Raw genomic sequence first — 25171 nt, forward strand, 5'->3', positions numbered from 1 at the left:
TCGTGTGAATGGCCTATAACTATAAGCAAGGTTTATGTACTCTTGCTATAAGACATGTACATACATGTACTGCCTTTGATCCTAGAGGGTGGTGGCGTTCCCACGGCGGATGCGGAAAACTCGGCTTCCAGCCGAGTCTCACGCGAACCGTGAAATTTAAATTTATTTTTTATACATGTACTGAAGTACTTCCATGGATACCTACATGTTTATGTAGTGTACCTTTTGCTCATTCAATTCCGAGTTCAGGTTTTCACCAGGGAGTCGTAAAATACGGTATTTTGCGACTCCCTGGTTTCCACCCTGGTGGTAGGCCATGGCCGAACATTTGGTGAAATGAAAATCTAAAATCAATTTGCAACAAATAAAAGGTGTGGTTTGGGGGGAGAAATTAATGCGGTCATCTTGCACTGCAAGGTGCCAATGTGCCTAACAAATGCCAACATTTATTCACTAGTTTGAAGGGTCGAAAAGGGAAAAGCCGAAAGAAAAAAATTGACTACCACTACCAGGACTCGAACCAAACGTCAACAAGGGGAATAGAAATTATCAAATTGAAATCTATTTTCTCAAGCACAACATATAGGTTGTGATAGCCTCCTCGATTTAATTTCAAACTGAACAAGACAAGATGCTAAGAGCAGTCAAGTGCCATTGCTGACTGTAGATCGGCTATGTCCCAGATCCACCATCAGGAGGAGCAGGAGACTTGATCTCCAGAGACTGCGATAGTGTCAACCAGCTCAGCAGGGAAAGGTTTTGTGTGACCTTCATACCGCCGCGGAACGCCCCGGGCCAAAGCGAGGACGCTACACCGTACAGGAGTACAGAGGCGGGCACCACCACCGCAACTCCCGCCAATCCGTACCAGAGGTATGATCCCCAGTTCGTGCCCGGGCCAGAAGAGGAATGTTCGCTACCGTTATCATCACCACCGCCGTCACCACCACCACCGGCAGCAGCAGCATCACTACTGCCGTCAGCATTGGTAGTAGCTTGGGCTGATTGACTAGTGCTTTCCCGGCATGCACCTACGCACAGCACAGCACAGCACAGCACAGCACAGCACAGCACAGCACAGCACAGCACACACACACACACACACACACACACACACACACACACACACACACACACACACACACACACACACACACACACACAAGATGGGCAGAGTACAATACAATCACGATATGCATGTCACACAAACACCAATGATTGCTTACAACTTCAAAAGAAGTAACCAATGATTGCTTACTACTTCAAAAGAAGTAACCAATGATTGCTTACTACTTCAAAAGAAGTAACCAATGATTGCTTACTACTTCAAAAGAAGTATTACTCTTTTTTATGATCTCGCTAATAGTAGTATTACAAGAGCATGTTCTTGTATCCGATGTTTAGCGATTTTGCTGAGTGAGTTTTCTTGATAAATGTAACAGCACTTCTTTATTAGAGAGGTTCTGCTACACGGAATGATGTACCAAACTCTGTGTCAACTGGAGTGAAGTTTGACACAGATTTTTCGTACGTTGCACCGGTTCTGCTGTACGTAACATGCTCGAACACCCCGCCATATGTACTCTGTACGCTCAGTTTTCACACAGAGTCCAGTCCGATCGAGTCGAATCGATCGAGTTACGAATGTTTTAGTGTATGCATATCCATCGATCTCTAGAGATCGATTCCAGTAGGCACGGATGGTAAAGGGTTAAAGGGGAAGTTAAGGCTAAAATCAAAATTTCACCAGTTGTAGTTTTCGGGGTGCTGAGTCGAATGGTCTTGGTCCGAGGAAGCTGAGACGCTCCCTTCCTACTTTAATCCCAATCGAACTCGCGCACTTCCACCGAAACTGGGTGACTGCGCCCTACTAGATGGGGATTTGTATGCAAAATGTCACTAAAAGCGCCATTTCGTTCTTATAAAAGCACGGATGACCACGATTGGCCCATATGTTGTAGTCTTTTGGACGCTGAGTCGACTGGTTTTGGTCCGAAAAGGCTGCGATGCAGTGTTCGGCCCTTATTCCCAATCGAACATGGTTGAACAAGCGGTCACGTGCTCCTGCGTACACCAGTCACCTGGTCACCGTGCCTGCAGGGTACAACTTACTAGCCTGTTTGACCTTTTTTGGGTGCAGTCCTGTCACTCGAGTTGAACCTTGGTGTGAAAGTTGTCGCCTGCTGGCGCGGTGACCAGGTGATTTGGCCACCCAGGAGCACGTGACCGCTTGTTCAACCATGTTCGATTGGGAATAAAGGAGGAACGCTGCATCGCAGCCTTTTCGGACCAAAACCAGTCGACGCAGCGTCCAAAAGACTACAACGTATGGGCCAATCGCGGTCATCCGTGCTTTTATAAGAACGACATGGCGCTTTTAGTGACATTTTGCATACAAATCCCCATCTACAATGTAGTAGGGCGCAGTCACCCAGTTTCGGTGGAAGTGAGCGAGTTCGATTGGGAATACAGGGGGAAGGGAGCGTCTCAGCTTCTTCGGACCAAGACCATTCGACTCGGCACCCCGAAGACTACAACTGGTGAACATTTGATTTTAGGCTTAACTCCCCCTATAAGGTATGTCCCTTTGGCTACAATCCTGCTGTAACCATAACGACTTCTGGATGACCACTACACTACACGTTATCTCTGCAGTCCTGCGGTAGGGGACATGATCGCTTGGCAAAGCGAGCATGTGTGCTCAAGTACCGGAACTTCAGTACGCACGCATGCACATACACATGAGAGCACACACGCGTACATACATACACACACACACACACACACACACACACACACGCATGTGTAAATCTGATCGTGTTCACTACATTTCGGCTTCTGACTTTTCGAGGACTATATTGCATGCCGCAAGATGTAACCTAAGCTACTTTGTAAATTGATGATTTGCAGCAGCCCGACAGACATCATTATATTTACCATCCTTTTCCGTTTCTTCTAGCGGAGTGGTAGTTGTGCCATCAACTTCTGTGGGCAATTGAGGAAGACCAGCATCAGTCGCAGGTATAGGAGGTCCAGGTGAGTCAGTGACATAATTATATTTACCATCCTTTTCCGTTTCTTCTAGCGGAGTGGTAGTTGTGCCATCAACTTCTGTGGGCAATCGAGGAAGACCAGCATCAGTCGCAGGTATAGGAGGTCCAGGTGAGTCAGTGCTGTCATATCTCCCTACTCCGACTTCTTCTCTGCTCACAACGGACGCACCACCAGTACTGTACTGTGGACTATCAATGCTGTACTGCATAGTGTCAAGGGTACCACCACCAAGTGCTGCTCTTCCGTCGGCGCTGACCTGCGAGCTGTACTGCATAGTATCAAGAGTACCACCGCGCAGTGCGGCATTTCCGTCGCCGCTGAACCGCGAGCTGTACATCACACATCCATCTCTGCCTGGCGTGACACCACCACCACCATCACCACCATCAGCACCAGAACCAGTAGCCATGGGCGCCGGGGTCACCGGCTTCTCGCCACTTTCATCCGGAGAAGGGCTGACCAGCTCAGCTGATGCACTGCTGGCATAGGTAGGTGTATAGACAGGCTCCGCTATCGCGTGGTCACCGCCGGCATCGCTTGCTTGCTGTGGGGTGATTGGCTGACTGCCGGATCTCTCAACTGCAACACCACCAGGTGAAGAGACAGGTGGAGAGACAACCAAACAAAAACAAACAGACAGACACACAGATTCTGTCGCGTGGTTTGCCCTTCTACCATTGTGCATGTATTTTCCAGACAGATAGACGGGCAGATAGATGGAGAGATTGGCAAACAGAGAGGTCTTGAAGCAAATCCAGTTAGTGACCAGTACAATCACAGGTGTAACACACCATCCATAGTGTATCCATGGTAACACACCATCCATAGTGTATCCATGGTAACACACCATCCATAGTGTATCCACCAAGTGTTGACTGTAGACCTTTGATATTCTGGCAAAATTCCCGGGCAATGTTGGAACTTCCTGCCTCTACAAAATCTTCACCCCCCCCCCCTCACACACACATGCAAACATACACACAAACACACACACACCATTGACCATTTGACGCCCATCGCCAGAGGCGAAGATAGCGATGCTACTGCAGAAGCCATAGCAACTTGTGCTGGGATTGTGCCATTCAACAGCTTGCAAGGCTGAAGAATTGAACGCCACTATTCAGCCTGGTCTACACCACACAGCTATGAAGTGGCTTTCTCTGGCCAGATAATCCCTACTTTTTGGTCTTTTTTCATTTTTTTCCGCACACACGTCACACCACATACTCCGGCATGCACTGGCTGTCGGCAAGAGTACATGAAAACCAGAGTGTGCAGCTTGGGGCCTTTTCTGCTATGGGTGTCTGTCACGGCGAAATTCCGTGATTACATCATATTTGGCCCAGATCTGAGGCGGGAAATGGCGTAGTGCGTACAACTGAGCTGCAGTTGTGCAGAAAGAGACCTGCTTGAATCCTGCTTGCACGCACTACATCACTAAAATGATGTAATCACGGAATTTCGCCGTGACAGCAACCCATCCGAGCTGCACACTCTGGTTTTCATGTACTCTTGCTGTCGGTAACCACCCAGGAGAATGAAAGAAAAGCCAGGAGTCTGAGAAAGAGAAGAAAGACGTGTGTGACCATAATCTTGGGGAATCGAACCCGCAACCTATCGATTGGAATTCGTTGCACATACCACTGCACCATATGGGACACACACACACACACACACACACACACACACACACACACACACACACGCACGCACGCACACACACATGCACTCACACACACACGCACACATGCACTCACACACACACGCACACACACTCACACACACACACATACACAGTCACACATTGATGAAGAAGAAGAAGCATCACCACAACACAGTACATCACAGAATACTCACATTGCTGCATGGCTTCCATCCACGCTGGGACTATTAAAAGTCAGGGCAAGAGAAGCAGCAACACGCAGCCAGCGTCACCGATCAATACAAGAACATGTTTACACACATGGCGTGCACATCCATGTACTATTGTGTGTGTGTGTGTGTGTGTGTGTGTGTGTGTGTATGTGTGTGTGTGTGTGTGCGTGTGTGTGTGTGTGTGTGTGTGTGTGTGTGTGTGCGTGTGTGTGTGCGTGTGTGTGTGCGTGTGTGTGTGTGTGTGTGTGTGTGTGTGTGTGTGTTTCTCAACAATTTTACTTGGTCATAGGGAAATGCCAAAGGATGGAGACAGACTGGGAAAATAGACTGGCAGACAGACTGGCAGACAGACAGACAGACAATGAAACGGAAGATAGCTGGACCACAGGAGCAGGACTAGACTGATTGATACTGATAAATGAATTCCTTGGCTAGACCTATGCTGATGTGTCATCGTAGGGATATCAAAAGCTATTGCCGAGACAGACAGACACACATAGACATGAGAGAGAGGGGGGGGGGGAGAAATGGGGACGAATTGCCAGTTGGGCTGAGAAGTTTGCACAGAGGCGTAACACATGTTGCAACGGAGGAGATGTTTCCAGCTAACTTATAACACATCACCACAGCACACAGCACACAGACTACTTACTAGCATCTTGTTCTCTCCAATGGTGAATTTCTAGCAAGCATTGAAAGAAGAAACAGACAGAACAGGCTCGCATGCAAAACAGAAACTGTAGACTATAATGATAGTATGGAGTACAGGACACATTACCCCCTCCCCCCTTTCCTACACATGAACACACACATACACACACACACACACACACACACACACACACACACACACACACACACACACACACACACACACACACACACACACACACACACACACACACACACACACACACACACACACACACACACACACACACACACACACACACACACACACACACACACACACACACACACACACACACACACACACACACACACACACACACACACACACACACACACACACACACACACACACACACACACACACACACACACACACACACACACACACACACACACACACACACACACACACACACACACACACACACACACACACACACACACACACACACACACACACACACACACACACACACACACACACACACACACACACACACACACACACACACACACACACACACACACACACACACACACACACACACACACACACACACACACACACACACACACACACACACACACACACACACACACACACACACACACACACACACACACACACACACACACACACACACACACACACACACACACACACACACACACACACACACACACACACACACACACACACACACACACACACACACACACACACACACACACACACACACACACACACACACACACACTGTGGCACACACATTCACATGGATAGGTCCGATCCTTGTGACGCGAAAGATGGGTTCAATCGCGACACATTCCCTTGATCAAACATCCAAATAGAACCTTGCTTTGAATCGATGCGAACTTCAGAACCTGTATTTCGAAGGTGCTTCTGGTTGCCCAAATACCCTGCTTACAAAAGACTTCCGCCCAGGGCCATGTTTTAACGTTAGCCAGTGATCCCCTTTCACAGTTGGACCCTTTCACAGTTGGATGGGATTATTCCTCGAGTATGGTCCACTGAGGCACATATCTATTTTTACAAGACACTGCACTCACACATGCACACACCATGCACATGCACACACACACACACACACACACACACACACACACACACACACACACACACACACACACACACACACACACACACACACACACACACACACACACACACACACACACACACACACACACACACATGTGTTGTAGTGCGTTATTTTGTGTACGTCACGTTGGTGCATGCGCGTGTTGCTGTGGTATGAAAAGCAGTCTTCGTCTTGAGAGTTCATGATGTCTTCGTCTTGAGTTCGTCATGTCTAGATGTGTTTCCGTCCTCGTCTCGTAATAAACAGTCTTCCTAAATGTAGCTATCGTCGTCCCTTTGTACAAGTGTGGAGATGGCACGGAACTGGGAGCAGGTAGAGAAAGGCAGTTACAACATTGGTGGCAGCGGTGATAGAAATTTGTTGTCAACTTCTGGATTCGTCCTGCGTGGCCTTCGCTCCCAGTTTCCGATGTCATCTCCAGTCGTCCTATCGTCACAGTTTCGTCCGTCTTCAAGAAGTTCGTCCGTCGTCATTGTCCTTCATCATTCGTCTCTCCCGTCTCTTGTCAGTCGCCGTCACTGGTGGTCCCGGACACGACGTAAAACTGTGCCCAGAAGAAAAACTGAAACAGAAAAAAAGAAGGATGGAAGGTGAAGGCTGCAGTGTGAGGATGTGGACGCTGAGCAGCGCTCCTTGAGATGGCGGACGGCATGGCAGACGGCGTGAGGAGTTTCGTTGGTGAGAGGGTACGTGTGTTGTTGTGAACGTGAGGAGTATGTGAGTTTTGTATTTTCTGTTCTCCCAACATTTTGTTCTTTATTATTTGCTCTCCTCAGCGCGTGTGTTCTGTTTGTTTTTTATTTGCTCTTCTATGAGGATAACTAGAGGCCCCCACAGAGCCAATTGATTTTGTTCTTTTTGTTATTCCTATGATTTGTGCTCTCACATTTTTAGAATTTTTGCGTGATCGTGAGGTGGTGTGTTGTGTTAAGTAGAGTTTTTGAGGTTATCAGTTCCTACACGTGTGACAGCGATCGTGGCTGGTGTTCTGGGTGGGCGGACAGAGTTTTTGTAATCTGCAGTGCAGGCAGAGGTATTTTATTTCTGGGTGTGACTGGTGTGGTATGATTGAGTGATTTGTGTGATCTTTTCCTCTTTTTACTCTGTTTTATCTCTTGGGAGGGAGTTATGTTGTAGTGCGTTATTTTGTGTACGTCGTGTGTACGTCACGTTGGTGCATGCGCGTGTTGCTGTGGTATGAAAAGCAGTCTTCGTCTTGAGAGTTCATGATGTCTTCGTCTTGAGTTCGTCATGTCTACTTGTGTTTCCGTCGTCGTCTTGTAATAAACAGTCTTCCTAAATGTAGTTATCGTCGTCCATTTGTATAAGTCTGGAGATGGCACGGGACTGGGAGCAGGTAGAGAAAAACGAGTTACAACACATTGACACACACACACACATACATAGGCTGTCCTGTCCTGCCAAGCCACAGCCACAAGGGTCACGCTGGCCCCGTAGGGGTAGCGGAGAGAGTATAGGAGAATGCCGTCCTATGGCACATACACGTGCACACACGTGCACACACACTGTCCTGCCAAGCCACAGCCACAAGGGTCACGCTGGCCCCGTAGGGGTAGCGGAGAGAGTATAGGAGAATGCCGTCCCAGGGCACATACACGTGCACACATGTGCACACACACACACACGTGCGCGCGCACACACGTGCACACATACACACACATTACCATGCACACTGCTTCATTCTAAGTTCTTACCTAGTGTGTTGTCGGGATACTCCCTCAACGGCTTCGCCAAGCCTTCGTAGTACATTTTGAAATTTTGTTTGAATGTGTCGGTTTGCTCAATGGCGCACATGAACAATTTCAATCCCTTCTCCGTCTGTGGTAGATATGTCCAAATTGCTCGGAATCGCTCAATGTCAGTTTTCATCGGGTGCTGGAGTTTCTGATGGATCTCGCTGTTTGTTTCAAAGATTCCATTTTCCACAAGATAGTCGATGATCGAATGACTCTCGTTTGCAAATCGTGTTTTCAAGTACACAAGACGCCGCTGGACCCTTTCCACTAACAGTGGCATGCACTCTGCCATTTCGACTTGTGGGAGCCAACTCAGGTTTCACCGCAGCAGCACGGCCGTTGATGAGGTTGATAGTAGTATGTCGGCGGCGGTGGTGGCAGTAGTACGGCCACCGGTGGGTTACATCACTTTGAACAGTTTTATAGTCACTCTAGAAAACCAGATCAGTTCACACACACACACGCACGCACCCACACATGCACATGCACGCACATACACACATCCCACGTGCAAAGCGGACAGAAAACAGAAAGCGTCAGCATTTCATTCTTCAGTTTCATCACTCACAAAAAAACGACAAACCAACCATAAGCCTGCCCCCCCCCCCCCCCCACACACACACACGTACATACACAGTCACAGATATCAACACATGTGTAGTGGCTTGCAGTGACCACTGATGACATGGACCATCTGTGCTGGATGGTACAGTGTACCGTGCAATGTCAGATTCAATGATATAGCGTACTATCACACATCGCACACTACAAGCAAGGGGCACCTTGAAAGCCTGCAATCGAAAGCAAGGTTTAGCCGGCATGGTGATGATGGCAAGCGTGACAGCAGCAGTTACTAGTACAGTGCTGCTCAATACCATCCAGTCACAGCGGTGTCACTCAAGTTTGCGCCTTGCATCATTCCCCCCAGCCCAGAGATCGCAGGTCCATGGCCGCGCAATGCCCGGCGCGTACTTGAGTGATGCGACTCTTGAGTGATGCGACTCTTGAGTGATGCGACTCTTGAGTGATGCGACTCTTGAGTGATGCGACTCTTGAGTGATGCGACTGCCGGGATTCGTTGAGCACTACTGTACATGGTATGTGTACAGACTAAAGACGCATTATTATTTTTAATTCTCTAACATTATAAACTCATGCCACCACCCAAAGCCATCCATTCTTTATCCACTGCATCGCGACGATGTTGTTTAGAATGACGAGAGGTCTGGAAAAGTATCGTAAAACACCCGTGGGGTGTCGCAAGTGTTCATTCAAACATGAATGATCATGAGCATGTGATCGGTAATCAAGTATGACATAACTCAGTACGAGGTCATAATATTATGATGTACACATATCACGCATTAGAGAGGCAAGGACAGCAGAAGCGACCCGCGGGGTCTTGCACTGCAGGAACGGCTGCGTGTACTACTAGGTTGCTATGGCAGCGGAACACTAAAATCTTAGAACACATGAATAGTTCAACAGTGCTAATGTGCGTGCACCATGCGGCGGCGCCCATCGGCAGCACCCGTGCCTCTTACCGGTTTTAAACAGTGTGGGAGGGTGGGTAAGCAATTACCGCGGCGGGCAGGCACAACAAGACACTGGCGGAAATGTCTTTACCTGTTCCTGCCTTGCGAGGGTCGCCTTGGGTGCGCTTGCGCCCAAGGCAGATTTTCTTTTTTTATATGTGGCTTATACGACATGCCGAACGTGCATCGCGGTTGCGCGTGCGGACGTGGGGCACCGTGCGGGAGCCCAGCAGTGCGTACAACTACAGCGGAGCTCGTATGAGATTGCCCCGGTGTTGGCGTGTCAGCAGATAACATCTCCAGGCCGGCGATGCGGCTCTGTGACATGCAGGTTAACTACGATTTGCGCAACGCAAACGAACATTTTAAAATGTGAGTGGCTAACCAGGGGCTTGCCCATCACCTTTTAAAGAAGTGTGCAACAAACAGCAGATGCGGCGCTAGATGGTATGGTATTGATTTATTTGAATTCGGTATCTCAACAGTACAATGTACAACTTGGGAAGATCCGAATGACATAGATACATAAAAATAAAAGTTAGATACGTGTGCATGCTAGCGACGGCCAGACAGTGCACAGGAAACATGCAATTCATCTGCCGGGTTCTCAGCTCGCGTGCCAAGTACAAATACTCGGACTTCCTATCTATCTTATTCTAGCTCCGGTACTTATACCTTCTCTGAAAACACAAAATAAATCAATACTAGTCTTGATGATGATGATGATGCCGAGTTTTACCTTTTAGCTTCTAGCAGATTTGTTTGGCCTTCGACGCTACGACGCGTGTTGTGTTTCATCAGAAGCAGCAGCAGCAGCAGCGGCAGCGGCAGCAGCAGCAGCAGCAGCGGCAGCAGCAGCAGCGGCAGCAGCAGCAGAAGCAGCAGCAGCAGCACACTGCCCAGACACGGGTTTGTGTTGTCACAAGACGCAGATAGACACCTGCGAGTTCAAAGCTTGACCTTGACCGTTCGCTGCTCAGCAGGTAAGAGCCACAAACACCAATGACTATGTTCTTGAGAGGCCGGTACCGTGAACGGACAATACTCAATAGCGAGCAATATCTGCATCAGCTAAACTGCTGGCTCTGCAACATTTGTTCTCGCAGGCCAGCTAGTAGTATAGTGTCTATTTTTCTTTTCTTCTACAAGTTTTTACCAGGAATCAGCAGCAGGATGCAGGCCATCGTCGTCTAGTCTTCCTATGCACATTGACTTTGTATAATACCGGTACATGTATACCAGCGCTTTGGCCGAGTGGTTGTGGGCTTGCCTGCGAATCACAAGGTCCCGAGTTCGAGACCCGCGCTGGGAGCAGGGAGCGTGTACTGGCTACTGCACCATGTGCACTGTGCTAGCAAATGCGGTGATGCACGCGTGATCCACTTGTACATGTACAGTGCGTATCGGTTATAGTGTGGTCGTATACAAGAATATACTGCCTACAACTTCAGGGCTCACAGTAGGCATGCAGGATCGACAAAAGCGTCGTGCGAGGGCGGGTTTGGTGCACGTGAGTCGCGTGACCCCGGGAGAGTACCGATCGTGTGTACATCCCACACAGAAAAGAGAAAGAACCCGAGTTGTACTTCAACTACTATGTCTTGTACCATGTGTACTGCTCTCGTAGTTTTAGAGCCGATGTTCGCGATATTTTGGAGGAGAAGGCGAAACGCAACCTGTGCTAGTCCCAGTAAAAACAACATGCCATGTTCGACCAAGAGCTGATCCTACAATGAGCGATCGTGATGATTCCACAGGTAAGAAGACAAACAAACGAGTCAGAGCTCGCCAGGCAGGTAACGCCGAGAACATGATGATACGACACGGAGCTGGTGATCGGATGGAGGTGAACGGGACCAGCAAATCCACCGGGCGTTTGTCGAGGGCCACTGAAGACCAGGTTTCCCAGGGTGCCAGTTCCTCCATGATGGCGAACTGCGCTGCCACAAGAACTCCAGCGAGAATGAAAGCACAGCAACCAACGCCGCGGGCGAACTGAGGAGAGAACACTGAACAATCTGTGCACAATGATTTTCTCTTCGACGGCACGCGTTGCTGTTCTGCTGCATGCATGCGTTTTTCTTGTTGTTTGATCTTCACACATTTTCGCGCAAGCGGTTGCGCGCCGCTGGGACTCGGGGTTACTAAAATTAGTACAGAGCATCTCCCCCTTGGTCGATTTGGACAATCTATGGCTCAAAATTTTCAGGAGACCCTGGCAAAGAAATTTACCGAGACGTTTCTGGATATTCCTTTCGAATGCTGTACTATATCTCACGAAGTTTACGCATATGCTCTGGCATACCCGTGTGAGTAATGAAAATTTGTTTCGGTAAATCTTTTGGAACACCTGTCAACTGTGCCTGGGCCAAGTCTCAGCTTCGTAGAACCAGGCTGAAGTGCTGCTAACTCCTTCAAACACCCCCTACTTCGAGCAAAATGCGACGAAATGCTGACTGCTGATTGGCCAAGCTGGCATTTTGGAGCACGTGCACCGCCCCCATCTAATCGACGCTTTTCTACGCAACTGTGAGCCCTGAACTTACAAGAATGACCACTCATTTTTTCATAATCATAACACCTATTTTATGTGTATTTTTATTCTTACAAGCAGTATTATCGCATAGTAGAATATATCGGCCCTAAGAATGGATTTTGTGTAGCAAAATATGACAGATTAGTGCAAAGTGTATCGCCTGTAGTAATAACATCTGTGCTCTGTGCATGCTCAATACAATAATATTCAACACAAAAAGAGAGTTATGTCCAACTGAGCATTGTAGAACCACTTTTTCTGTCCAGTCGGACTCTTTCTTCCGACTTCTCTCCTATCTGCTGCTCCGCGCGCAGTCGCCTAGCACGACCGCGAGTCTGATCCGTGTGTACAAGAGTACATGAAAACCAGAGTGTGCAGCTTGGGGCCTTTTCTGCTATCAGTCCATGCGCCAAGGGCCAAAAATGACCCGAATCTTTATGCAAAATGAAGATGACGACGCCGCTTTTTTCGACTATTTCTGTGACCAATTTTGAGCAGAATCACCATTTTGATCGTCTTCGATTTGGCATGGAAGACTTTCATGAATGCTATTGTAACTTGGCCTGCTGAGGGCTAGGATAGTCCCTAAACAAAATCTGGAAGCCGTTCCGCCAGAGATTTTTCCGTCATGTTGCAGCAGAGCCACTTTTCTCAATTTTGCGTCGTCCAGAATTTATGATTTTTGGATGCCAAAATACTTGATGGCGTGAGAACCAAAAAAGAACTACCGGACACCACCCAGACCTCAGGTATGTATAGTCCATTGTCCTAGGCTGCTCATAAAGCAAAAATTGTCTTGGTAGTAACTTGCCCAAAAATTTGGCGAATTTTTCCCAATAACCTAGTTGCCAATACACGAGAATCACGAAAACTGGTATGGCTGATGGATTTCTGATTTTCTTCTCGTAAACATGAGGACAATTATCTACGATGTTACAAATATTAATGGGTGTTTTGAATGTGTACAGATACACTTCAAAAGGCTGATCACGTTCTCAGATCAGCTGCAAACGAGGGTCAAAATTGTAGTTCAGAGCAATGTCCATTGAGGCTCTTCACCCGATTTCACAGTTCATACATGGTAGTCATGGGAAGTTGGGTAGAATTAAATAAGTATGTATGCACTCTTAATTACTCCATAGACAAAGACATGTTCTGGAGTCTCATGGTGTTCGACAGGCGCAATTATTACCTTCATCGTTTCTCGGTGAATTAACTCACTCCACCATTCCACACTGCACTCTTAGCCGACCCACGCCGCTTGCACATCACCAACACAACGGGGACATTCCTGTTGAGATATTCCTGCCCCGTAAGCCGAGAAAAAAGGACAGCATTACAGTGAACAGACCCTGACAAGAGGACCATATCGTAATGGCCCATGCGCTTATACACACGCTTTTGCTGTATTTGTAACTTTTGCAGGTCGATTGGTCTCACATAGAGGCGCATGTGCTTGTAGTTGTGTTACTAGTATGGGATGTGGAAGCTGCGCATTAAACCCTGTAACGATGGCATATGGTGGTATCAGCGTGTCGTGGCCCATGGGATTGGGTTCACCTATGAAGTACAAGTAGGGCTGAAACGATTATACCGATTACTCGGTCATTGATCAATAATTCCTCACAATCAACTTCGATGCTTATGACTTGGTGTGGCTTTTCATTTTGTTTTTGTCCATGCAGGAGTCGGGATTATGCCGTCTACTGAACATTGTCGCATGCGTTCCTATAGAGCAAGCTGGCTGCTCTCCATCTTGATTATGGACTTCAAGTGTGGACCCAACTGGTCAGAGAAATGAAGGAACAATCGTCATGGTGTACTCTCAGGCCAAGGATATGCCTTGTGAAATGTGCCATATGCAGTACTTGAGGGATTGTCTCGTTCTTTGCAAGCTGTTCGGTCACAGGCAATACTGTCAAATCCCATGCACAGCTGAACTGGTTAAGAGTACGTGCACACCCGTCTTGTCCTTTGCCGAGGAACGTGGTCCAGCGTTTCGAACACAGTACGCTGACCATTTACAGCTCGTTTGTAGTGGATTGTGTGAGTTTGGTCTGGTGGGATTCGTAGCCGTGTTTAAACAAGCCACTGGAGACAGATTTTCAGTGCCTCTGTCTTGGTTGAGGTTTTTCCAATCATATTCTGTGCACATATGGGTATCCAAGTACCTATCGAGTATCATGGTCATGGTTACTGCATACAGATCCATGTGGCTCTCGAATATGGACAACAGTGTTCTGTTTGATGGCCAGGCCTGGTGATGTTGTCCTAATTTGGTCACTCCATCTTATCCCGGCATTCAGTGTGTAAATGCTGGTGCTGGATAAGTATAAGGAATGACACATGTGCTTTTCTCAAGATGCTCGTGTAGAATTCACTCCCTTTGACCGAAAGCTTGTGTTTCTGGATCCTGTTTGTAGCTGTACACAATTTCTCCGTTCTTCCTTGTGGTTAACTTTCGCCTCGGACTATCCCTAACAATCTCATTGGTGAGTCTGTCCATGACGTGGCTGGCTGGCATCGGAGTTGGGCACTGCCCTGTCATTCACTGGCATAGTGTTGAACCTAACTGACTTGTATGTCACAACTAGCTGGAAGTTGTTTAAAGGGTTCAGTTTCAGTGTTTTAGTGGCTTTCCCATTCTTATTACTTAGCTATTTCCTTTACTCGGCCTTAGGACACTTTCTTCACCATACACTGTGTTTCTTTGGCCGTAAAAGAGGCAGTCTGCACTTGTATTGAGTTTCCTCATTGTGATGGAGATGGAAAAGAAAGCACCCATATAGCACAGTGCACTTCCTGCCTGTGTCTCGGCTATAAGCACTTTTAGCTGCTACCATGTGGTTGACTGAAACCAGGGTGTGCCAGATTATTGATCAAGAATGCATGCTGCAGCTGGGCTGTTTTGTTCCTTTTCTCATGTAGATCTACATGTACAGTGAAGGAATCGAAATTGCATGTAACGTGCAATGTGTTTGCAAGTGAAATAATGTAAAGTCCCCCCCCCCCCTCCCCCGGAATACCTGCGCTCGAATGCAATGTGGTCCATGTGCATGATCATGATAATTGAATTGGTTCAGCGCTGTATTCTGGTGTATGTGCTGAAGTTGTTTACAGGTAGAAATTGACGGGGGGGGGGGGGGGGGCACACCAAGTTCTTTACATTACATGTACATGTACAGTAGAGCTTCGTCAAAGGGGAAGTTAAGCCTAAAATCAAAATGTTCACCAGTTGTAGTCTTCGAGGTGCTGAATCCAATGGTCTTGGTCCGAGGAAGCTCAGACGCTCCCTTCCTCCTTTATTCCCAAGCGAACTCGTGCACTTCCACCGAAACTGGGTGACTGCGCCCTACGAGATGGGGATTTGTATGCAAAATGTCACTAAAAGCGCCATTTCGTTCTTATAAAGCACGGATGACCGCGATCGACTCATATGTTGTAGTCTTTTGGATGCTGAGTCGACTGGTTTTGGTCCGAAAATGCTGCGATGCAACGTTCCTCCTTTATTCCCAATCGAACATGGCTGAACAAGTGGTCACCTGCTCGTGCGTACACCAGTCACCTGGTCACCGTGCCTGCAGGCTACAACTTACAGCATGTTTGAGCGAGTTTCCGTCACTAGAGTTGAAGTGCGCAAGTTCGATTGGGAATAAAGGAGGAAGGGAGTGTCTCAGCTTCCTCGGGCCAAGAACCATTCAACTCAGCACCCCGAAGACTACAACTGGTGAAAATTTGATTTTAGGGTAAACTTCCCCTTTAAAGAACACGGAGCCCAAGAACACGCAGCCTGAACTACTAATAATTAAAAGAACGCCAGAAACCAAAGCTGAGAATGGGGCATATCATTTTCTACCGTTCTATAATTCAGCTTTTGTTATACATGTACACGTGTTATAAAGTGCACAGCCCAGCACAATAAGTCTAAGAATGTGCTAAAACTCAGAACGCAGCCATATTGCTAAAACAATGACTCAACTGCAGTTCTTTGCGCACAGATCATACTAAGAGTCCATCACACATTTCCCTTGGGGTTGTGGACTCTTGGATCATATTCTCATTGACATTCACAATGACGGTTTAAGACCTTTGCACTTCACTGAGAATTGAAACCTACTTCAAGCTGTCCTGAGAGTACATTACAACTTTCAGTTTCGCACGAATCTTACAAGAGAAGTTCATGAGTAATATAACATGATTGCAAACCCGAAGAACACGCCAATGCTTCATAAACTACATACAGGCTATTGGCTAGGCCATTTTTTAAGGGACCAAAAAATGACATTGAAATTGCGGTCTGCAGACCCTGGTTAGAACTTTGTCATTTGAACGAAGATGATGTGGGCTTCTATCTCAGGCCCCTCAAGAGTGAATACGGGTGCTGGTACGTTTCTTTGCCATGTAATACGTCTCCCACTGGTGACAACAGACAATGCATTGATTTTTTTTGTTCCAAACCGTGGAGGCCACCACGACCCCATCAAGAACCGGACACCGATGAACGCTTCTGGAAGTGTTTCCACATCGGTGGAGAGTCAAAGGAAAGCATCGATGTCTACATACTATCTTGCCCAAAAATTTGGCGAATTTTTCTTTGCCACTTGCCTGATTTTTACGAATATTTGACAGCTCCCACAAGAACACTCCCGGCGACGTCGAGACAATGAGTAACGACCACTACAACTGACATCCATAAGGTCAAAGGCCCAATCAAGGTGTCCGGAAAGCAAAACTTCCGCAAACGAGCACTGATGGAGAGAAAATTGCAAACGACTCGAGACATCTAACATTTTCTTGACAATTTTTCAACGAAGATTTGAATATATTCAGCTCGGAAAAGTGGCTAATCTGCATAAAAAAGTACAACTTTTAGACGACTTTTTCGGTCTTGGCGCATGGACTGCTATGGGTGTCTGTCACGGCGAAATTCCGTGATTACATCATATTTGGCCCAGATCTAGGCGGGAAATGGCGTAGTGCGTACAACTGAGCTGCAGTTAAGTTGTGCAGAAAGAGACCTGCTTGAATCCTGCTTGTACGCACTACATCACTAAAATGATGTAATCACGGAATTTCGCCGTGACAGCAACCCATCCGAGCTGCACACTCTCAGTCCATGCGCCAAGGGCCAAAAATGACCCGAATCTTTATGCAAAATGAAGATGACGACGCCGCTTTTTTCGACTTTTTCTGGGACCAATTTTGAGCAGAATCACCATTTTGATCGTCTTCGATTTGGCATGGAAGACTTTCATGAATGCTATTGTAACTTGGTCTGCTGAGGGCTAGGATAGTCCCTAAACAAAATCTGGAAGCCGTTCCGCCAGAGATTGTTCCGTCATGTTGCAGCAGAGCCACTTTTCTCAATTTTGCGTCGTCCAGAATTTATGATTTTTGGATGCCAAAATACTTGATGGCGTGAGAACCAAAAAAGAACTACCGGACACCGCCCAGACCTCAGGTATGTATAGTCCATTGTCCTAGGCTGCTCATAAAGCAAAAATTGTCTTGATAGTAACTTGCCCAAAAATTTGGCGAATTTTTCCTAATACCCTAGTTGCCAATACACGTGAATCACGAAAACTAGTATGGCTGATGGATTTCTGATTTTCTTCTCGTAAACTTGAGGACAATTATCTACGATGTTACAAATATTAATGGGTGTTTTGAATGTGTACAGATACACTTCAAAAGGCTGATCGCGTTCTCAGATCAGCTGCAAACGAGGGTCAAAATTGTAGTTCAGAGCGATGTCCATTGAGGCTCTTCACCCGATTTCGCAGTTCATACATGGTAGTCATGGGAAGTTGGGTAGAATTAAATAAGTATGTATGCACTCTTAATTACTCCATAGACAAAGACATGTTCTGGAGTCTCATGGTGTTCGGCAGGCGCAATTATTACCTTCATCGTTTCTCGGTGAATTAACTCACTCCACCATTCCACACTGCACTCTTAGCCGACCCACGCCGCGTGCACATCACCAACACAACGGGGACATTCCTGTTGAGGTATTCCTGCCCCGTAAGCCGAGAAAAAAGGACAGCACTGCAGTGAACAGACCCTGACAAGAGGACCATATTGTAATGGCCCATGCGCTTATACACACGCTTTTGCCGTATTTGTAACTTTTGCAGGTCGATTGGTCTCACATAGAGGCGCATGTGCTTGTAGTTGTGTTACCGGTATGGAATGTGGAAGCTGCGCATTAAACCGTGTAAAGATGGCATATGGTGGACCCTGTGGTATCAGCGTGTCGTGGCCCGTGGGATTGGGTTCACCTACGAAGTACAGTGGGCATCGGTTATAGTGTGGGTGTTTGAAAAACGACTTTCTATTCTTATTCCGATATTTCTTACACACGATAAATCAAGTGTGACATATCACGTGCATGTACACGGAGTCAGGAAGATCATCGTACATACAATGTAGTGTTACAGTGCATGCGGCTGGGCATAGTCACATAGGCTTACCATGTGGCTATGCAACATGAGTTACATGACCACAACAGTTGAACCTGCAGCACTACGACCCAACGCGAGTCAGGTCGGAACTGCATTGGACGGATGTTATTACTACAGGCGATATACTTTGTACTAATCTGGTATGTTTTGCTACACAAAGTCCATTCTTAGGACCGATATATTCTACTGTACTATAAAATTGCTTGTAAGAATAAATGTGCACTTGAAATCCATGTTATGATTATGAAAACATGAGAGTTCATTCTTGTAGGCAGTATATTCTTTTTCACGACCACGCTATAACCGATACGCACTGTACAAGTAGGGCTGAAACGATTATACCGATTACTGTAGAACGGGTAACTTTAGCGACGTAAAAACCCTAGTGAATTTAGCGATCGACTCATTTTCGCTAAAGTTTCAAGTCGTTAATCCGTTGAGACATTAGTAGTGCACTGGTGATCCGTGAGTAGTAAGTAGTAATACTAGTACTTCAAGTAGTAGTACTAGTTAGCACATGTTTTATGATGTTCTCTCGTACTAGCACTCATAGTACACGGTAGTGATGGTTTGTACATACAGTAGTAGAATGCAGTATCAAAATGTGTACAATGAAGAAAAATGCAAATCGCTAAAATGAAACGTCGCTAACCGGTTGACAATGGGAAAACGCTAAAATTAATAGTCACTAGAATTACCCGTTCTACAGTACTCGGTCATGGATCAATAATTCCTCACAATGAACTTTGATGCTTATGACTTGGTGTGGCTTTTCATTTTGTTTTTGTCCATGCAGGAGTCGGGATTATGCCGTCTACTGAACATTGTTGCATGCGTTCCTATAGAGCAAGCTGGCTGCTCTCCATCTTGATTATGGACCTCAAGTGTGGACCCAACTGGTCAGAGAAATGAAGGAACAATCGTCATGGTGTACTCTCAGGCCAAGGATATGCCTTGTGAAATGTGCCATATGCAGTTACTAGAGGGATTGTCTCGTTCCTTGCAAGCTGTTCGGTCACAGGCAATACTGTCACATCCCATGCACGGCTGAACTGGTTAAGAGTACGTGCACACCCGTCTTGTCCTTTGCCGAGGAACGTGGTCCAGGGTTTCGAACACAGCACGCTGACCATTTACAGCTCGTTTGTAGTGGATTGTGTGAGTTTGGTCTGGTGGGATTCGTAGCCGTGTTTAAACAAGCCACTGGCGACAGATTTTCAGTGCCTCTGTCTTGGTTGAGGTTTTTCCAATCATATTCTGTGCACATATGGGTATCCAAGTGCCTATCGAGTATCATGGTCAATCGTCATGGTCACTGCATACAGATCCATGTGGCTCTCGAATATGGACAACAGTCTATGGACAACGATCTTCTGTTTGATTGCCAGGCCTGATGATGTTGTCCTAATTTGGTCACTCTATCTTATGCCGGCATTCAGTGTGTAAATGCTGGTGCTGGCTAGACTGTGAAGTATGGGGAATGACACATGTGCTTTTCTCAAGATGCTCGTGTAGAATTCATTCCCTTTGACCGAGAAGCTTGTGTTTCCGGATCCTGTTTGTAGCTGTACACAATTATTATTTCTCCGTTCTTCCTTGTGGTTAACTTTCGCCTCCGACTATCCCTAACCATCTCATTGGTGCGTCTGTCCATGACGTGGCTGGTTGGCATCGGAGTTGGGCACTGCCCTGTCATCCACTGGCATAGTGTTGAACCTAACTGACTTGTATGTCACATACTAGCTGGAAGTTGTTTAAATTAAAGGGTTCAGTTCCAGTCTTTTAGTAGCTTTACCATTCCTATTAGCTATTTCCTTTACTCGGCCTTAGTACACTTTCTTCACCATACACTGTGTTTCTTTGGCCGTAAAAGAGGCAGTCTGCACTTGTATTGAGTTTCCTCATTGTGAAGGAGATGGAAAAGAAAGCACACATATAGCACTTCCTGCCTGTGTCTCAGCTATAAGCACTTTTAGCTGCTACAGTACCATGTGGTTGACTGAAACCAGGGTGTGCCAGATTATTGATCAAGAATGCATGCTGCAGCTGGGCTGTTTAGTTCCTTTTCTTATGTAGATCTACAGTGAAGGAATCGAAATTGCATGTAACGTGCAATGTGTTTGCAAGTGAAATAATGTAAAGTCCCCCCCCCCCCCCCCCCCCGGGAATACCTGCGCTCGAATGTACTATCATGTGTTCCATGTGCATGATCATGATAATTGAATTGGTTCAGCGCTGTATTCTGGTGTATGTGCTGAAGTCGTTTACAGGTAGAAATTGACGGGGGCACACCAAGTTCTTTACATTACATGTACATGTACAGTAGAGCCTCGCTTTAAAGGGGAAGTTAAGCCTGGAATCAATTTTTCACCAGTTGTAGTCTTCGGGGGGCTGAGTCCAATGGTCTCTGTCCGAGGAAGCTGGGACGCTCCCTTCCTCCTTTATTCCCAATCGACCTCGCGCACTTCCACCGAAACTGGGTGGCCCTACTAGATGGGGATTTGTATGCAAAACGTCACTAAAAGCGCCATTTCGTTCTTATAAAAGTACGGATAACCGCGATTGGCCCATATGTTGTACTAGTAGTCTTTTGGACGCTGAGTCGACTGGTTTTGGTCCGAAAAGGCTGTGATGTAGCATTAAGCCCTTATTCCAACTTAAGTTATAGCATGTTTGAGCGAGTTTCTATCACTCGAGTTGAACCTTGGTGTGAAAGTTGTAGCCTGCTGGAGCGGTGACCAGGTAACTTGTGTACGCAGGAGCACGTGACCGCTTGTTCAGCCATGTTCGATCGGGAATAAGGGCCGAACGCTATATCGCAGCCTTTTCGGACCAAAACCAGTCGACTCAGCGTCCAAAAGACTACAACATATGGGCCAATCGCGGTCATCCGTGCTTTTATAAGAACGAAATGGCGCTTTTGGTGACATTTTGCATACAAATCCCCATCTAGTAGGGCGCAGTCACCCAATTTCGGTGGAAGTGCGCGAGTTCGATTGGGAATAAAGGAGGAAGTGAGCGTCTCAGCTTCCTCGGACCAAGACCATCCGACTCAGCGTCCCGAAGATTACAACAGTTACTGGTGAAAATTTGATTTTAGGCTTAACTTCCCCTTTAAAGAACATGGAACCCAAGAACATGCAGCCCGAAATACTAATAATTAAAAGAACGCCAGAAACCAAAGATGAGAATGGGACATATCATTTTCTACCGTTCTGTAAGTTAGCTTTTGTTATATACATGTACACGCAGGGGCGTAGGAGGGGTTTTGGAAGTGGTACGACCGAAGGCCGTGTTGGAGGGGGTGCGGGGGACCTCCCCCGGGAAAAATTTGTAAAAAAGACACAAAATCCTGCGTTCTGGGAACTTCTGGCACACTCCAGGCGCAGTGTGCAGTCAAGTCGAGTACAGTACTCACTCAGTACGACTGCAGATGCATAACAGATATCTACGAGTACGAGTCTAGAAAATGGTCAAAGTCTGATATGCATACATGTACATACATGTATGTATGCATCGATGGATCCTGATTTTTTTAATACGGTTTTGCACGTTCCAGACGGACCACACTTTTCGAAAAGTGGTACGGCCATGGTCGTACCAGTCGTAGCGGGTGCTACGCCCCTGTACACGTGTTATAAAGTGCACACACCATGATCCAGTACAATAAGAGTCTAAGAATGTGCTATAACTCAGAACGCAGCCATGTTGCTAAAACGATGACTCAACTGCAGTTCTTTGCGCACAGATCATACTAAGAGTCCATCACACCTTTCCCTTGGGGTTGTGGACTCTTGGCTCATATTCCCATTGACATTCACGATGACGGTTTAAAGTTTGTTCCACTCAGACCTTTGCACCTCACTGAGAATTGAAACTTACTTCAAGCTGTCCTGAGAGTACATTACAACTTTCAGTTTCGCACGAATCTTGCAAGAGAAGTTCATGATGAATATAATATGATTGCAAGCCCGAAGAACACGCCAATGCTGCATAAACTACCTATAGGCTATTGGCTAGGCCATTTTTCAAGGGACCAAAAATGACATCGAAATTGCTGTCTGCAGATCCTGGTTAGAACTTTGTCATTTGAACGAAGATGATGTGGGCTTCTATCTCAGGCCCCTCCAGAGTGAATACGGGTGCTGGTGTGTTTCTTTGCCATGTAATACGTCTCCTACTGGTGACGACAGACAATGCATTGGTTTTGTTTTGTTCCAAACGGTGGAGGCCACCACGACCCCATCAAGAACCGGACACCGATGAACGCTTCTGGAAGTGTTTCCACATCGGTGGAGAGTCAAAGGAAAGCATCGATGTCTACATACTACCTTGCCCAAAAATTTGGCGAATTTTTCTTTGCCACTTGCCTGATTTTCACGAATATTTGACAGCTCCCACAAGAACACTCCCAGCGACGTCGAGACAATGAGTAACGACCACTACAACTGACATCCATAAGGTCAAAGGCCCAATCAAGGTGTCCGGAAAGCAAAACTTCCGCAAACAATCACTGATGGAGAGAAAATTGCAAACGACTCGAGACATCTAACATTTTCTTGACAATTTTTCAACGAAGATTTGAATATATTCAGCTCAGAAAAGTGGCTAATCTGCATAAAAAAGTACAACTTTTAGACGACTTTTTCGGTCTTGGCGCATGGACTGCTCTGGTTTTCATGTACTCTTGGTGTGTATCATGATTGTGTAGACCTACATGATTGTACGTGTCCACATGCCAAACATGTATTATGTCACACGTGCATATGATATGTCACACGTGATTTATCGTGTGTAAGAAATATCGGCAATAAGAATCAAATGTCGTTTTTCAAACGCGATCAAACACCCACGCTATAACCATTATAGCAATAAAAACTGCTTTATGGCAGTTTTCTAAAAAAAGTTATTGTGTTCTAGTCCATGGACCCTGTCTAAAAAGTAAGAAATTAACGAAATGTGATAGCCGAAAATTAAAATTTCACACAAAACCTCACAATAATCACAACATTTGAAATGCTGCTTTCAACACTAAACTTGTACTGCACCAACAATTGGCAACATGCATGCATAGGAAAGAAGATCATGAGGAGAAAAGGTCTTCTACGGTACATGTAGCTTTTCATTCTGTGTGTGATTATTGTGAGGTTTTGTGTGAAATTTTAATTTTCGGCTATCACATTTCGTTAATTTCTTACTTTTTAGACAGGGTCCATGGACTAGAACACAATAACTTTTTTTAGAAAACTGCCATAAAGCAGTTTTTATTGCTATAATTTCTTTTGTTTTTTTCTGTCACCAATCAATGGAATGCCCTATCTCTTAATTTGCTAAATCCTATATATAGGATTTTGGTCATATTTTTCAACTCAAAATGGGTGTGGCATGAGAATAGCCAAAATGTATGTGACCAATTCTTCCTTGCTAGGTCTTAGTAGATATCGAGAGTTGAATAAGATAATTTTTTCAAACACTACCATCTCAGGCTCATCTCCTTGCCCAATATTACTAAGGCCTGTGCCCTATTTTTCGAATCCTATACATGTATAGGATTTGAGATTTTATTGGACCTTGTTTTATCCTTAAAACTGGTAGTTTCATGACGGCATGTGCGATATGTCGTCATGAAACCACCCCGTGCCACACCTGCAATGTTCTTCTGTACATTCACTGCTTCAGTCCTTTCCATGACAGCAGCTGAACAATTATGCTCAAATTTCCAATTATTGCTGAAAATGGATATTCATCAGAAATATTATCGCCCTATGAATCTTAGGGCATGTTCGATTGGTAGGATCGGGATCCCGATCCACCGGATCCACTGGATTCGCACCCTTTCGATTGGTCGGATCCGGATCCGGATCCTTCGGATTTGGATCCGGTCAACCCTCCTCGGGGAGCAGGGTTGACCGGATCCAACGGATCCAAATGTGACCTTTGTGCGTATATGGCTGGTAAAAATCATTTTTGTACACATTGTAGTACGCACGCGTGGATGGAGATAGAGCTTGTTGACTTTTTGTACGACGCACGGGATGAGTACGACGTTCACCCTTTTGGGTGCCTTGTGAGCGCCATTTTCAACATGGCAACAGTCAAGGTCCAAAATAAAGTGTTCAGTTGAATCTGAAGG

The 25171-nt window shown here is 46.3% G+C and overlaps 1 protein-coding gene and 2 long non-coding RNA genes across 4 annotated transcripts; 2 read left to right on the top strand and 1 right to left on the bottom strand.

Annotated features, from left to right (window-relative positions):
• Nucleotides 1-272: 272 nt before the first annotated feature.
• LOC135830679 (uncharacterized) lies at nucleotides 273-11146 on the bottom strand. 2 transcript variants are annotated; one of them, XM_065342903.1, is made up of 7 exons: nucleotides 10778-11146; nucleotides 8462-8934; nucleotides 5582-5611; nucleotides 4912-4941; nucleotides 2938-3633; nucleotides 874-1031; nucleotides 273-832 (listed from the first exon to the last, which is right to left on the bottom strand). In XM_065342903.1, the coding sequence occupies exons 2-7, from the start codon at nucleotides 8793-8795 to the stop codon at nucleotides 692-694; spliced, it is 1389 nt and encodes a 462-aa protein (XP_065198975.1). In that variant the 5' UTR covers nucleotides 8796-8934; nucleotides 10778-11146; the 3' UTR covers nucleotides 273-691. The 2 variants fall into 2 exon arrangements, with proteins under 2 accessions (XP_065198975.1, XP_065198974.1); XM_065342902.1 differs by having other exon boundaries at nucleotides 273-1031; nucleotides 10778-11144.
• Nucleotides 11147-13044: 1898 nt separating this feature from the next.
• Nucleotides 13045-15533, top strand: LOC135830674 (uncharacterized). Its single transcript, XR_010556088.1, has 2 exons — nucleotides 13045-13323; nucleotides 14260-15533. It is a non-coding gene; the product is annotated as an uncharacterized LOC135830674 (long non-coding RNA).
• Nucleotides 15534-17682: 2149 nt separating this feature from the next.
• On the top strand, nucleotides 17683-20982 carry LOC135830673 (uncharacterized). Its single transcript, XR_010556087.1, has 2 exons — nucleotides 17683-18035; nucleotides 19835-20982. It is a non-coding gene; the product is annotated as an uncharacterized LOC135830673 (long non-coding RNA).
• The last annotated feature ends 4189 nt before the right edge of the window (nucleotides 20983-25171 follow it).

This window comes from Sycon ciliatum, unplaced genomic scaffold, assembly GCF_964019385.1.
Source record: "Sycon ciliatum unplaced genomic scaffold, ocSycCili1.1 SCAFFOLD_380, whole genome shotgun sequence".
In the NCBI taxonomy this organism is placed as follows: domain Eukaryota; kingdom Metazoa; phylum Porifera; class Calcarea; order Leucosolenida; family Sycettidae; genus Sycon; species Sycon ciliatum.